The sequence below is a fragment of the Notechis scutatus genome, chromosome 6, assembly GCF_049901735.1.
Source record: "Notechis scutatus isolate UNSWTSFEM ecotype Mainland chromosome 6, rNotScu1.2, whole genome shotgun sequence".
NCBI classification, from domain to species: Eukaryota; Metazoa; Chordata; class Lepidosauria; order Squamata; family Elapidae; genus Notechis; species Notechis scutatus.
The window spans coordinates 58,961,691-58,976,552 of record NC_142014.1 but is presented as its reverse complement, the minus strand read 5'-3'; the positions used below and the strand labels follow the sequence as shown (position 1 = coordinate 58,976,552).

At 39.3% G+C, this 14,862-nt stretch overlaps 1 protein-coding gene across 2 annotated transcripts in view; it reads left to right on the top strand.

The window, feature by feature from the left end:
• The first annotated feature begins 5,268 nt into the window (after positions 1-5,268).
• Positions 5,269-14,862, top strand: part of CHST11 (carbohydrate sulfotransferase 11) — a 183,858-nt gene continuing 174,264 nt past the window's right edge. Inside the window, exon 1 of one of the 2 annotated variants that reach the window (XM_087968419.1) lies at positions 5,269-5,808. In XM_087968419.1, the coding sequence (XP_087824545.1) occupies positions 5,691-5,808 (118 nt within the window). In that variant the 5' untranslated portion in view covers positions 5,269-5,690. The remainder of the gene's footprint in view (positions 5,809-14,862) is intronic. The other variant, XM_026693365.2, reaches the window with a different exon arrangement.

Here is a 14,862-nt window from a genome sequence, read left to right as displayed (position 1 = left end):
GGAACTGCAAAAAACTGCACTACTCAGAATATCGTACATTTTAAGAAGATACTTAGTTGATTCTTAGGATGCTGGCAGCAATCCATATCAACCATCAGTGCCAGTCAATGATATTTGTGATATATTTTTAAATGTTCAGTTGACTAAGTTTCATGTTTAATGATTTAAAGAGATAATAGTAATAGTAGTGGCAGTGATAGGTGCTTGGATGCAAACCCAAAACATCTGGAGCACCACTTGATTAATGTTGGCATTGACAAAATCATCATCAGTCAATTTCTAAAAGGCAGCTTTAGCTGGAAAAGCTTACATCCTGTGATAGTACATTTAACACCATCAAACAACCTTTGCCTATCCTAGATATTTCACTGTTCAGGAATCTGATGCTTATAGCATGCCACACATTTTGTATCATTAGGCTAGAGGTCCTTATTTTTTTCTAGGCTAATAGCTCATTTCGTCTTTAGAAAGCCCACATGCTTGAAAAATCAAGCAGGACCAGGGAAAACTAATTTTGATTTCATCATAAACTGAATAACAATGGAATGAAATGAGTCAAAGCCTGATAGCTTCAGGCAGTATACTTCTCAATTTGATATTAACAGAGATAAAAGAGGACAAAACAGAGGACTTCGGTACTCAGTCAGCTCATATCATACCAGGGGAGGAGAATGGTAATTTCTAGCCAATAAAATACAGGAAATTGTGAGGATAACAGTGAACATGTGTTTCTACTGGAACAACCTCCTGGCCCAAAGAAAGAATTAGTCCATAGGGCACCATGCTATTAAACAAGAGAAATGTGTAAAAAAGAGAAATAAGCTATATCAAAATTTGGCAAAAGAAAAGGAAAGAGAGAAAAGAATGCACTCTTGTATGAATGCATGTATATCTGTTTTGATTTATTTGGACACTCGAGTCATGTAGATCTGATATCTTAATTTGCTTTTCATATAGAACTAGTCATAAATTAGTACTATTGAAATGAGCATCAAGGATAAATTCTCCTACTTGCCTTTGTCTTTCATAATCTTTGTAGGAGAGGTTGTTTTACAGCTGAAAGCAATACAGTATTGCACAATGCAGAGGGATGCACAAATTTTACTGATTCAGTATATTGCATCGATTACTTTCACAGATAGGGTGTGTAGTATCCAAAGTCTCCCTAAGGGTTTTAGGACATCAAAAAGCCAAGTTGTCTGGATTTATTTTTTCCGCAAGTATCCATTGTGCTATCAAAGCTTCAAAAAGTTACAATTATTCCTTTTTGTTCCTGTCTGGCTATAAACATGTTGTGTCTTGTGTCTTTAGAATAAATTTTCAAAGTACATTGTTGACAGACAGAAAATGGGCCTCCACTTTATTTATTTAAAGAAATCCTTATAGGATTTTTTAAAGTCATATCATCAAGTGACAAAGGAAGAATTAATAAATGATCTGAAGATCTGCAGACAGGATCTGTAGATAACAAGCTGGTCTGTCACTATGAGCTCTTTTTTTGCATGGAGAATTGCAGTTACCTAGCTTCTTAATTTTTCCTGCATTAGAAAAAAAAACAAGTTGAGGATTGACAATGCAAAGGTGATGGAGTTGGAGTTGCATCTCTCATCAGGTAATGTCCAGATTTGCCAGATTGTTCTTTAGCGTAAGGATTTAGACTGGGGGCTATGAGTTCCTTTAAAAAAAAGTGTTAAACGTATTTTAGGTCTTACCACACAGTGTTCACATATTTCCTATCCTAAATTAGAAATTTATCTGTTGAAATTGAGATGTCCTCCTTTGCTGAACAATGCCTCCTTCCCTCATGGATATTTGAATATCATGTTTATTTCGTATCAATTAAAGTTTAGCTTCCAAAATTGAAAAAGGACACTGAAAACTTGGATAATGTTTATTTATTTCAACTCAGCAATCCCACCTATATAACATTCAAGGCAGTACACAACATCTAGAATGAAAAAAATTAAAACAGATTGTAATTAGTTAAGACCAAGAGAATTTTTTTCTTTTGTTGTTTAGGTTGCTTCATATCTCAATGGATGCAATGTCTTAGCCTGATGATGTGTACAACAGTTTGACTGCTATGGCTACCAAGAGTTTATTAAAATATTTTCAAGTTAAGTATTTTATTTATTTATTTTCTCCACATCTACCTTTTATTCTAGGAAGAAACCTCTCCTACTACTTAAAATAAATTCTTACGTAAATATTTGTACAGGGCCATGAAATATATACAGAGAAAAAAAATCCTCAGTTGGCTGATACCTCTATTTATTATAAAGGACAATCTTTTATTTCAGAAATTTATGCTTTAGATTTATTTATTCTTCAAAAACTCACTTTTGACCATTATTTTGATCATTTAACTTGTAACTTTGTTATGGGTATCAGCTAATGGACAGTTTTTCCTATTCATGAGAAAAATATAGAAATTGAATTGTCTTTTTAAAAAGAATACATATATTGGTTAATTTTAGATATTTTTATTAGAATGTGTTCTTGGTTGTGCTCTTGAGTGTTTTTAAAAAAATAAAATTATAAATATGAACCTCTTTCAGATTTTCTCCCTTTTCAGGCATTTTTTTACAAGAAAATATGGTCACCCTACCTGTATTACATCTAACCAAAATGCTAGGAAAAATGAGGACTATTTTATTTATTTATTTATTTATTTTATTTGATTTGCCAATTGTTTACAAGATAATAAGTATAAGTGAATACATAGTTGTGAATACATGAAATGGGTACATATAAGAAAAATAAAAGAAGAAGAGAAACAATAGGACAGGGACGGTAGGCACGTTGGTGCGCTTATGCACGCCCCCTACAGACCTCTTAGGAAAGGGGTGAGGTCAATAGTAGACAGTCTAAGGTTAAAGTTTTTGGGGTTTGGGGAAGAAACTACAGAGTCCGGTAGAGTATTCCAGACATTGACCACTCTATTGCTGAAGTCGTATTTCCTGCAATCAAGTTTGGTGCGGTTAACTTTGAGTTTGTATCTATTGTGTGCTCTTGTGTTGTTATGGTTGAAGCTGAAGTATTCATTGACAGGTAGGACATTGCAATGTATGATTTTATATACCATGCTTAAATCAAACCGAAGACAGCGTAATTCAAGGTTTTCTAGTTCTAGAATTTCAAGTCTGGTGGCATAAGGTATTCTACAACGAGTAGAGGAGTGGAGAACTCTTCTTGTGAAATATTTCTGGACTTTCTCAATTGTGCTAATATCAGATATGTAATGTGGGTTCCAGACTGATGAACTGTATTCGAGTATTGGTCTAGCAAATGTTTTGTATGCTCTGGTTAGTAGTGTGATATTACCAGAGAAAAAGCTACGTGAGGATTAGGTTAACAACTCTTAATGCCTTTCTGGCTATGTAGTTGCAGTGGGCTCTAGCACTTAGATCATTAGAGGTGAGTATTCCAAGGTCCTTTACAGAGCTTGGGTCATCAACAAGATCTTGACTATTCAGCTTGTATTTTATTTTCTGATTTTTTTGCCAATATGTAAGACAGAGCATTTATTTGTTGAGATTTGAAGTTGCCATTTGTTTGACCATTCTGATACATAGTCAAGATCTTTTTGTAGGGTAGCAGTATTGTCTGTGGTATTGAACAGCTTTACATCATCAGCGAAAAGAACGCAATTGCTCTTAATATGATCACAGAGGTCATTTATGTAGAGTATGAAGAGAGTTGGTCCTAGAACACTGCCTTGGGGGACACCACTATTGACAGGTACAGAATTTGATAGGACGCTCCCAATTTTGACCATTTGTTGTCTGTTTGCCAGGAATGCTTCTATCCAGTTATTCAGTTGTCCAGAGATACCATAGGATTTTATTTTTAGGAGTAGTTTGTTGTGTACCACTGAATCAAAGGCTTTACAGAAGTCTATGTAGATTGCGTCTATTGCTTTGCCCTGGTTGAGTTGTGTCGTCCATATGTTTTTGCAGTGTAAGAGTTGCAGATTACAGGATAGTTTTTTTCTGAAACCAAATTGTTTATTGGAGAGTAGGTTGTTTGTCTCTAAGTGGAGGATGATGGATTGGTTAATAATTGATTCCATGACTTTACAGGTGACGCAGCATAAGGAGATTGGTCTGTAATTTTCAACTAGGCTTGGGTCTCCTTTTTGAAGATGGGGATGACTGTGGCTTGTGACCATAGGTTAGGCAAGGAGCTGGTCCTGAAAGATTTTTCAAAGATTATGCTTAGAGGTTTGGCTATGGCAGTGGATAGCTTTTTTAAGAAGTAGGCACATATTCCATCCGGTCCAATAGATAGAGATGGTTTTAGATTGCGTAGTGCTTTTTCAACATTGTCTTCTGTAAAATCGATATGTATTAGATCATTGTTGTTATCTGTGGTACGGCTAGGAAATACTGGGCATGATCCGTTGCTGTTTACAAATACTGAGCCGAAGAATGTGTTAAAGAGGTTGGCTTTAATGGTGTCGTCGTTGCAGTCTTTACCATCAGGTCCTATCAAGGGTGGGATGGACCTTGAGTCTTTTAGTTTGTTGTTTACAAAATTGTAAAAAAGCACGGGTGGAATTGGTGCTTAGAAGGTTTTCCTCTTGTTTAATGTGATAATTGGTGCATTCGGTCTTTATCTGGTGGCATAAATTTTTGTATCGGCTTTTGAAATTGGCAACGTGACCAGATTTGTTTTTCCGCCAGAGTGATCTCTTTTTGGATTGAAGTTTCCTTATTGTTATGGGTAATCTGCTTTTTTGTTTTGTTTTGGGAGTTGTTATTGGTACATATAGTTTGATGACTCTTTTGACTTCAAGTAAAAATATGTTGTAATGGTCTTCAACAGTATTGCATCCAGTGAATAGAGATTGCCAATCAAGGGATGAGAGATCATTGTCTATAAGATCATAGTTGCCTTTTTTGAAGTTACAATTGGGGATTACATCATTGTGGTGATTTTTGTGTGGGCGTATGTTGAGACAATTTTCCTGAAGCCCTGATGAACTCACCATCAGGCGGGTTCAAACAGCAAAAGCTCCGGGTACCTTAGAAAGCAGAGCATGGAACCTCCCCCCCACCCAGGCAAACCTCTTTTCACCTGGCCAGACGGGATAGGAGGAGATGCTCCACACCATCCGAGACCACGAACCCACCTCAGCCTGCGCACTGCATCCTTCTGCGACTCGGGTGGCTTTAGGACCGCGAAGAAAGCGGCGAGACCGTTTGGGAACGGCTTGGGAAACCGTCGGGCGCGACCATATTCTCCAGTAGGGTGACTCGAATGGGTATTCCAAGGCGACCGTCTCGGAGGTGACGCGGGCCTTCTGCAGGTTGCACAGGCTTCCTCAGTGGTCTCCCCCCAACTCAGTCGAGTGGTAGCCTCCAAGCTAGGACTAGCTCCCAGCCAAATGAAGCGGCGCTTGCGAGCTTGCTGTCCAAGGCATCCTCCGGAGCAACAGCAGCAGCAGCAGCAGCGGAAGGAGGAGGGAGCTCTCGCCGCCGCCGCCGCTGCTGCCGCCGCCGCCGGCAGCATCGCGCCAGCCCAGTTTCCCCAAAGAAGCCGGCCGGTTGCCCCAGACTGTCGCTTTGCCCCTGCGGTCGCGTGCTCCGGCTCCTCCGCCACGCAACTCTTGGGCAAGAAGAGCCTGCGGGGTGAGGGTCTCCCTCCTCCCCGCCACCTACCTACAGTATTCTCGCCGGGACAAAGCCATGAAGCAGGCGCTGCTGGAAGTAATGAGGATCAACCGGATTTGTCGGATGGTTTTGGTCACTTGCTTGGGATCCTTCGCCCTCGTCATCTTCTATTTCCAAAGTATGTTGCATCCAGGTAAGGACGGTCCTGCTCGGTCTTGCCGGCTTCCCCCGGGGACCCTTGAGTTGGACCCGAGGAGGGGAGGGGGGTACAGCCGGTGTCGCCTTCCTCCTCCTCCTCCTCCTCCCTGCGCTGGGGAGTTAAGCTGGGGCTGGCTAGGAACTTCAGTGGGTTGGCGTGGATGCGAAGGGCTGCCAGCCCCGGCGTCCTTAGCACACGAAGGTGGAAGGCATCGGAAAGGGCTGCGTGAAACGGAGACAGCAAGGTAGCGGGAGAGAGGAGCAGAGAGGGAGGGAGGGAGGGAGGAGACAGCGGGAAAGCTGTGATCGGGACGGTCTCTCCTAGAAGGGTCCTCTGGTTGCGATCGAGTCCCGGGGGAGAAGGAGGGCGGCGGGTAGCGGTGGCTGCTTCTGCTTCTGCAAGAAGAAAGAAGGCGACGAGTCTCGGGATCCTCTCGGCGGCCGTGGCGGCGGATCTTCGCCCTGCCGGCCGTGGAGGTGGTGGTGGGGGGATGGCTCATTCTCAGCTGCGGCGACAGCGACCGGGGGAGGATGGAGAAGGAGGACGGACGCGGAGGGCTCCTCTTTCGGCTGCTTTGGGTTTCTTTCCTGGGGTTGCGGCTGACACGGGGAGGCGAACAGCCGGCAGGATCGCACCTTGTTTGTTGTTTGGGCCGGGCGGGTGGGGGAGCAAACCGGGAATTGAATCGGGACGTTGGAATAAAGCCCCGATCGCCAAGCGCACTTGAAAGTCATTTCCCAACTAGTCGGCTGGAGGTACCTTCAAACGTTATTCTCACTCATCCAAAAGGACTTTCTTCGCGTTTCTGGTCCTGCGGCTCTTTTTGTTTTTTCCTCGGATTTATAACTTAGCCCTACTTGCCAAGTTCTCGTGGCTCGAATTTAGGATGGGGTAAAAAAGGTCTGGAGGAAAGTTGGCGCCCTGTAACTCAGCCACGGGATTCCCCTCAAAAGTATTAACAAATCGCGATGACATCATACGTTCCTTATGCTGTTAAAAATGCCAGTGAATTTGCATGGTCCTTAAGGAAGCCACCCTCAAACTGCCGAGCACATGTATCATCGCATGGTGTGGGAATTATTGACACAGTGATAACAAAAACATGTGGAACTCAGGTTTGTGTGAGTTGCATGGTTTTTATAAAGAATTTTAATAAGGAAACCACACTCGAATCATGGATCACAGCTGTGAATCATGGATCACAGCTGTTTGCATGGAATCGGCAACAAAATCAGGAAACCAACAGTTTCTCATCCTGCAAAATGTGGATCTAAATTATGGATATGTGAGACACACAGGAAACTATTGTCTTATCATACCCACTTGTCCAGAGGGCACCTTAACTATTTGGGATCTGAGATGTGGTTCATCAAAGATTCTTATAATTTTACCTGGGGACCTTGTCATAACCATCATTTTAAGCATAACAGATCCAATTATTTTTGGTGCCAGCATGGGGCAAAATGTGGATGTCCTTAGATCTTACTGATTTGCACAGCACTCAGTCTGCCATCACAATCTTATATCCTAAGATTGTTTTTTGCCCTACTGTGGTGGAAAAACATGGAATTGAGCCACTGAGCCTCACTGCAGTTCACAATTTCTGGTGACATTTACATAAAGCCATACCATAACATTCCTCAGGGAACTGAGCCATAATTATTCTGATGGATTCTAACATTGACATGTCCCAAAGGTGCTTTTTCAAAAGGCAACTAGACTTTTTTGTTTTTCCTTGAGGACATTTCACTTCTCATCCAAGAAGTTTCTTCGGTTCTGGCTAAATGGTAGAGAATGGAAAAATTTATATTCCTTGCAGTCATCTGGTCTTTAGCATTCTTTTTGAGATTCGTTGAGGCCATTTGGAGGTTTATCTGTGCCCTCAGGGTCACCTCAATAGTGCAAATGGGTGTGGAACCTTTTTGGAACTGCTGAAAGGACTGTCCCTTCATAAACCTTCACATGGCCTCAACAACTCTGAGAAAGAGTGCTAATGATCAGATGTCTGCAAGGAATATAAATCCTTCTATTCACCATTCAGTCAGAACTGATGAAGCTTCTTGGATGAGAAGTGAAAAGTCTTCAAGGAAAAAACAAAGAAATTCCAGTTGCCTTTTAAAAAACATCTTTGGGGCAATCATGACCTGGATGACTGTGAATCTCCATAGATATCTGACATTTACGGTTTCAAAATTTGGCTCTGAAGCATGGATTCTTGTACTTTCTATATGAGATTTACCAGAAACTTAGCCCACATCCTTCTGCACAGAATTAGCCATCAGAATACTCATTCTGATTATTTTTGGCATTACCATAATGCAACCACCTTTCCCCAAAGTCTCGAATATGGATGCTCCTAAATTTTTACATGATATCTGTCTGAAACACCATGAAGCTATAAATCCCATTTCTTTCTCAAGAGACAAAAAGAACAAAATCACAACTTTTAATTCTTTTTTTTCTAATGCATGCAAAATAGAATAGGTTTCTTTTTGAATTTCAGCTGATCTGATAATTTTTGGACCCTGTGGGAAGAAGATTCTGAGGTTCATATTTTTAAGAATTATCATAATTTTATATGAAATGTTACATCAAAGCTAACTCATGGATCTGAGACATAAATCCTTATGAATCACAGAAATTGTGCCTCTCCCAAATATTTTCAAAAGACGCAAATTCATATAGTATACTGGGAAGTTCAATGAATCAGTGATTCATTGTGCTACCACTGTACAACCAACCTAAATCTCAAACATGTAACTACATAAATCACTGATTTTTATGCACATCTATTATCACAGGTGAAATAAATAAGGAATAGTTCACTCTCCAAGTTTTGGTAGTTTGTATGTAACATTTCAAAATCTAAATGTGTTTGCCAGAGAAATTAAAAAAGAGCCACTGTCAAATCTAGGATCAGTGCATTAAAAAATGAATCCTATGTTCCATGGCACTATAGTGGTTGATACACATGGATCCAGGGCATCACATGAGACCTTTTGGATATGTGCAGAGGATTATTTCAAAGTGACATTCAAAAAGAGGAACATACAGATTTTGACATAGAAAAACTCATTCATTTAATGATATACTAGGCCAACATGTCAGATATGCTGAATATGAGGAAAGATACATGTACATTCACATGATAGATTATCATAGATCCCTTCAATACTATTTGAAATCAGATATTGCTTTCTCAAGCATGCATGAGATTTAAAATGTACTGTAGATGCATACTATATATGTACAGAAAATGGATGGGTGGATGGGTGGATGGCTATCAGCATTACAACATGAGATGCAACTATCACATATTGATTCTTGAGCATCCAATGCTTGACATCTCAATTTGCCTTTGGCCATAATCTGTAGAGTTCCCAGGACATGATTCTGTCCATCACTTGATCCATTGCCTTCCTCTTCTACTTCTCTCAATTTTGCCAAACACAGTCATTTTTCTTGACTATCATTCACTTAAATCGGGATACATGAATGTATGCTTGCTCATCATCATCTCAAGGAAATAGCCAGTCTTTATTTGTCCAGCTTTGTTGGCTTATCTTGCAGTCTCCTGAAACTATTACTAACCATATCCAAATGCCTAATTTGAAACCATTTATCTTCTTTCTTCTTTTCTCAGTACCTGGTTTTCTGAGCTGGGTATACCAGCTTAGAAAAAAAAATGCGGTTTTCATGCAATCTCTTATTTCTTCTCATAGGTTTTCAGATTCTCTTTTACATATTATAACTGGAATGTTCTGAATTTCTTCCTTATATTGATCTTACATTCTGACTCGAGGTTCAGGTTGAGTCAAGATTTGCTGGTTCAGCTGTTTCTTTAATTTTCTAAACTTGACCCATATATATGATCTTAATAATCCATGATCTGCTCTGTAATTTACACTTGGATTATCTGGATGAGTGAATTACATGTACTCTATACTTACTATTAGGAAGTGATTCAGATGTTCTGTATTGGAAGTGCCCATATATTTAGAGCCTGGTTTATGTTGCTTGAAGCAACTAAATAAATGTAAAATTTAAACAGATGATTTAGGACCTGTCTTCCTCCCCCTTTATTCTCCCACCTTATCCTAATTTAAAACCTATATCCATTGACACTCAGTGAATCTGATGAAGTGAGATGTAATTCACAAAATAGTATGCCTTTTAATAAAAGTTAAACAAAAGGTTCCACCAGACTCCTCCTGATTTTTGGCTACCTTAGATCAAAACAGTTTTCTCCCATTTGTATACCACTGAATCTGCAGCAACTGGCAGTGGTTGTCAAAATGCATAGCATATCATGTTAACTCTTATTTAGTGGTTAACTTCACTTGGGGTAAACAAACACTCATGTTTGTTTACTTCTTAAATTCTCAAATTCTTACATCTCACTTCAAGTGTTCTTGCTTTACATATTGTGATTGTTAGTAACTGTAACATCCAACTTCCTCACTTCTTTGTTTTGGCCATGTTATCACTTCTTCATGAGACCGGGACATACTTTCTCCCAGTAATTAGAGTGGTGCTTAATATAATCCTAACATTGGGTCTTCATCTACAGTAATGTTACCAGTTTAACACTTCAAGATGATGTAGTATAATGAAAAACAAACAACTAAGGCAGGGGTGTTAAACTCATGTTGTCACGGCAGTGTCACGTGATGAATTGAGACTTCCCCCCTTTCTCTAAACCGGGCATGGGCATGGCCAGTGCATGATGCATCTGGCCCATGGGCTGGGAGTTTGGCAGGCCTTTACTAAGGACTAACAGAAGTAATCAGTAGTTATCTCAATGACTGCACTGTGTATTTCTTATCTGGTATATTTTGTCACCATGCTGGTATCCAAAAGATGCTACTTCATCGCATAAAGATCCTACCCATCACATAATTTTTTTCGTTCAGATCTTTTAACCTATTTATGTACTCAAAATTTTCTCCACTTTTTGACTTGCTATTTTGAGACAACTCTCTCACTGAATCCACCTCTCTTGCAGTACGTTTGTCACATTGCAATCCCAAGTAACAGCTCCGTGGTGATTACGTTGACTAGTCAAATGGAGGGGATTTCTTCAGCAGTTTATCTCTTTCTCATTAGCGAAAGATTAGGCAGTTGGGTGTCATGGTAGTTGTCCCACAATGTTTAAATGATGGATTACCTGGAAGAATGCTATCTTTGCCCTGCTTGGTATAAATTGGTAGCTTTGGGGAATAGTTTTTGTTTCAAGCAGTTAAAGCAATTCAGTCATCTAATATTTTAAAAGACCAACACATTTCTTTTTCCCAGTTGGGCTGGGTAATCCTAGAGAAATGGCAGACAGAACACAGCTTGCTGTTGCTGACCATTTATCAACCTCTAATTCTAGATTATTTTTCTTTAAATTAAAACCAGAGTGAGAGCCAAAAGAGAGATAATGTTAAATATAGAGTAGCAGTATTCACTTCCTTACGTGAACATTTCATTTGGCAAAGAAAAATAACTGCAATCAAAGCATGCAGTGAAATTTATTCTTTTCTTTCTCCCATAGAGTCTGAATGAAAACGTTTATGATTAAAATTACTGCAGAAGGAGGGCTCCCCATTGCAACAATTTATCTTTAGAAGAAGCCAATTGTGATTCTGGGCTTAGATAGTTGAAAACATGTTATAAACACGAAAGAGATCAACACCCAGTCTTTAGGTACTATTGTCTGGGAATCTTAAGCCCTAAAAAAGCACTTGAACAGTTGGATTGAATGAGAATATTGGTGAATCAGATATAGAAAATCTCTAAGCAAAAGTTTATGCTTAAAGGCCAATGAAATGAAAAAGATTCTAGGAAGAAGTAACTAACAGCTGATAGATTAGAAAGCAATCTACATTCCCTAATTCCAGTGCCGGCATATCTGGGAACTACAGGTAATCCTAAATTTACAACAGTTCATTTAGTGACGTTCACAGTTACAAAGGCACTGAAAAAAGTGACTTATGACCATTTTTCACACTTAAGACCATTGCAGCATCCCCATGGTCACATGATCAAAATTTGGACGCTTGGCAACTGATTCATATTTATGACGGTTGCAGTCCCGTGATCACCTTTTGCAACCTTCTGACAAGCAAAGTTAGTGGAGAAGCCAGATTCACTTAACAGCCAGGTTAATAACTTAACAGCTGCAGAGATTCACTGTGGCAAGAAAAGTCATAAAATGGGACAAAATCCACTTACAAATGTCTCACTTAGCAAAATCCAGTTCAGATAATGGAGCTGCAGTTGTATTAAGTGACTAACTTTGTCATACAAATTGTCATTGGAGGACTATGGGAGGAAAAAAATCTAGTCTCCAGACAATTGTTACCTATTTGTATAAGAGTGCACTTTAAAACATAGTAAACTCTTACTTTTTAATACTCCTAATTCTCAAGACATCAACCTGATTCACACAAAATGCTAAACTTTGTTTTGTTTAAAAATAGTTTATTAAATAAACTCAGCTGTGTTTATGTAACACACTAAACCATTTATTATAATTTATCACTATACTGGCCAGTTTACGCAGTATGCTAAAGTGGTTTATTTGGTTTTGGCTTTGTTTTTATTTGGTTTTGGCTTAGTTTATTGTATGAGCCCAATTACTGTATTTAATCTGAGTCATGTAACAGCAGATGCTAAAAGTTGAGGACTGTTACTAATTCCAAGGCTCTTGCAGTCATTCCCATAAGTTGGAAGGCGATGATGTGCTACTTTCAGATGTGATGGAGGATATTATTCTATGACCATCATTAAAATAAGTTTCATAAGGAATCCCAGACAAATATCCAAATGCTGTGGAATATGAAATATTTAGTCCTTTGAGGAATTAAGTAATCTTAATTCTACTCTTGCAATTAAAAAAATTGCAGTGTTCATAAAAATTGCAGTGTTCATAAAAACAAAGCCAACCAACCAACCAATCAACCAACCAATTCTTGGAAATATTATAAATTTGTGTATTAGTATACACATGGTGGAACTAGGTGCTAGGTTCTTGCTGGCTATGTTCACATGACCTGCAGATCACAATGAACTAAGTTTGCTAAAGGGCCATGTCACACGGAAGAGAGTGGAATGGACTTGTACAATATGCTAAGCTAAAATTAAGACTTGTAAACAAAACAAATCTTGAATATAAGACTGTGAAAACTCCTACAGGGTAACAAAGTGATAGAGAATTCACTTGCTATTATCTAATAGCCATCCATATTTTTTGCAGCCTAGATCTAGATCTGTGCATTACTGGGAACAGAACCACCCTGTTTCACTGTGGCATCAAGTTGTTTCTCTGTCTGCAAGTAATGACTGAATTAAATAAAATTATATTTTCTAGCCAGCTCAGATAATTCTTCGCTAAACATACAGAAGTGAACAAGAACTGCATGCCTTTATCTCAGTCAGGGTAGTCTGACCTTGTAAAAGAAGGCAGTTTAACTTGAGGGTGTGAGCCAATTTCCCCAGAGTTTAAAGAGAAAAAGCAAAGAGCTTTGGCTGAAGCAGCTGCTGGGAGAATCAATTGCAATCAAATAATACAGGTCTGACTTAGTGAATTGAACCTTTGCCCAACATTAAAAGGAACATGGAAATGCATCTCCATGACTGGAGTTGGCTTCTGAATTAAAGCAAATTGCATCTAATGGGAAGAGGCTCTTGGTTAAAAGCAGTTGTTTGAAAACAGCAAGCCTGTGGAAGATAATCATGTAAGGTTTCTTTCACTTCCTTCTGTTTTGCCACAAAATTAGATTAAAAGGAGGGTTGGATGTAGAATGATATGTCTTGTCTTGGTTCACCTCCCTCTCCCCAAAAGAGCCTCCTGTCTTAAATGGTTGCGGTGGCCTTACACGTTTTGGGTACTGGCACTTAATGAATGAATCACACAGCCTTTGCAATGAACTGAGTACACCTCCAATGGTTCCAGGAGGAAAATGATTTTCTGCAAATAGAGCAGGTTCTGTGTTCTGTCCTTGAGGAGAAAACTGTTTTTTTTAATCCATTGCTGGATAGACTGCCCACAAACATTTCATTAGTTGGTAAATATATCCATAAAACCATCAAATGCACTTTTTTTAAAAAAAATAGAGAGATGCATACATACACATAGCTAGGGAAAATCTAGTTTTGAGGGGTGACATGCTTTTCTTCAAAGTAGAAAGACATCTTCTAACCGAAGGGCTTAAACTCTGACTTAAAGATCAGGGGGAATAAAGATTTTGAATTATGATTGGTAGTGAGTATCTGGAGGGCAGATGGTTAAAACTTTCTTTGTTATGGTCTTGTCTTTCTGTTTAGGGATTGCATTTCTGCAGGTACTTTTCCTCTTTTTTCCTCTTCTTTCACAACTATATTTGTTCTCTACCTGAGGTGAGTTAGTGATAAGCTGTATAAGTGGCTGCTCTAATGAAGACAGCATGATCCCTGAAGCTCTGTACTTTCAACCACAAATTATAGCTAATTCTTCTACCTTCAAATGTGTCAGAATAAAAAAAAGTATCTGTGGATCTGGTTCTCTGATATATGCCTTATTGTCAAACAAGTTTTCTGGATCTGCTCTAGAGTGATGAATAAAGGTTTCCCTTGTCTAGTCATGTCTGATTCTTAGGAGGTAGTGTTCATCTCCATTTCTTAGCCGAGGATGCCAGCGTTGTCTGAAGACACTTCTTGTGATGACACGGGGCGTGGCACAAAGACAACACAGTCAGATAATAAAGAACAGTCCCTTTGATATCTCCAACTTTGCCCCCAATGTCCAGGTTACCTTCGGGCTGGAGAAAAACTCTCCCAGGAACCAGCCTTTGACTGTAGAAAATTCAGTCGAAAACAAGGTACACACAAACTGTAACTTAAAATCTTAAAACTGAAGTAATTTAGTTTGGCAGGGCAGGAGCAAGAATTTCAGACTTGAAAGCACAGCAAAACTCACACAGTTGGGAAGACGCCAGGAACACAGATAAGCCTCACTTTTGGTCCCATCAGCTTGCTGCATGAAGCTTGCCTTTTTTATACACTGCTCCTAGCTGCAGCTAATGA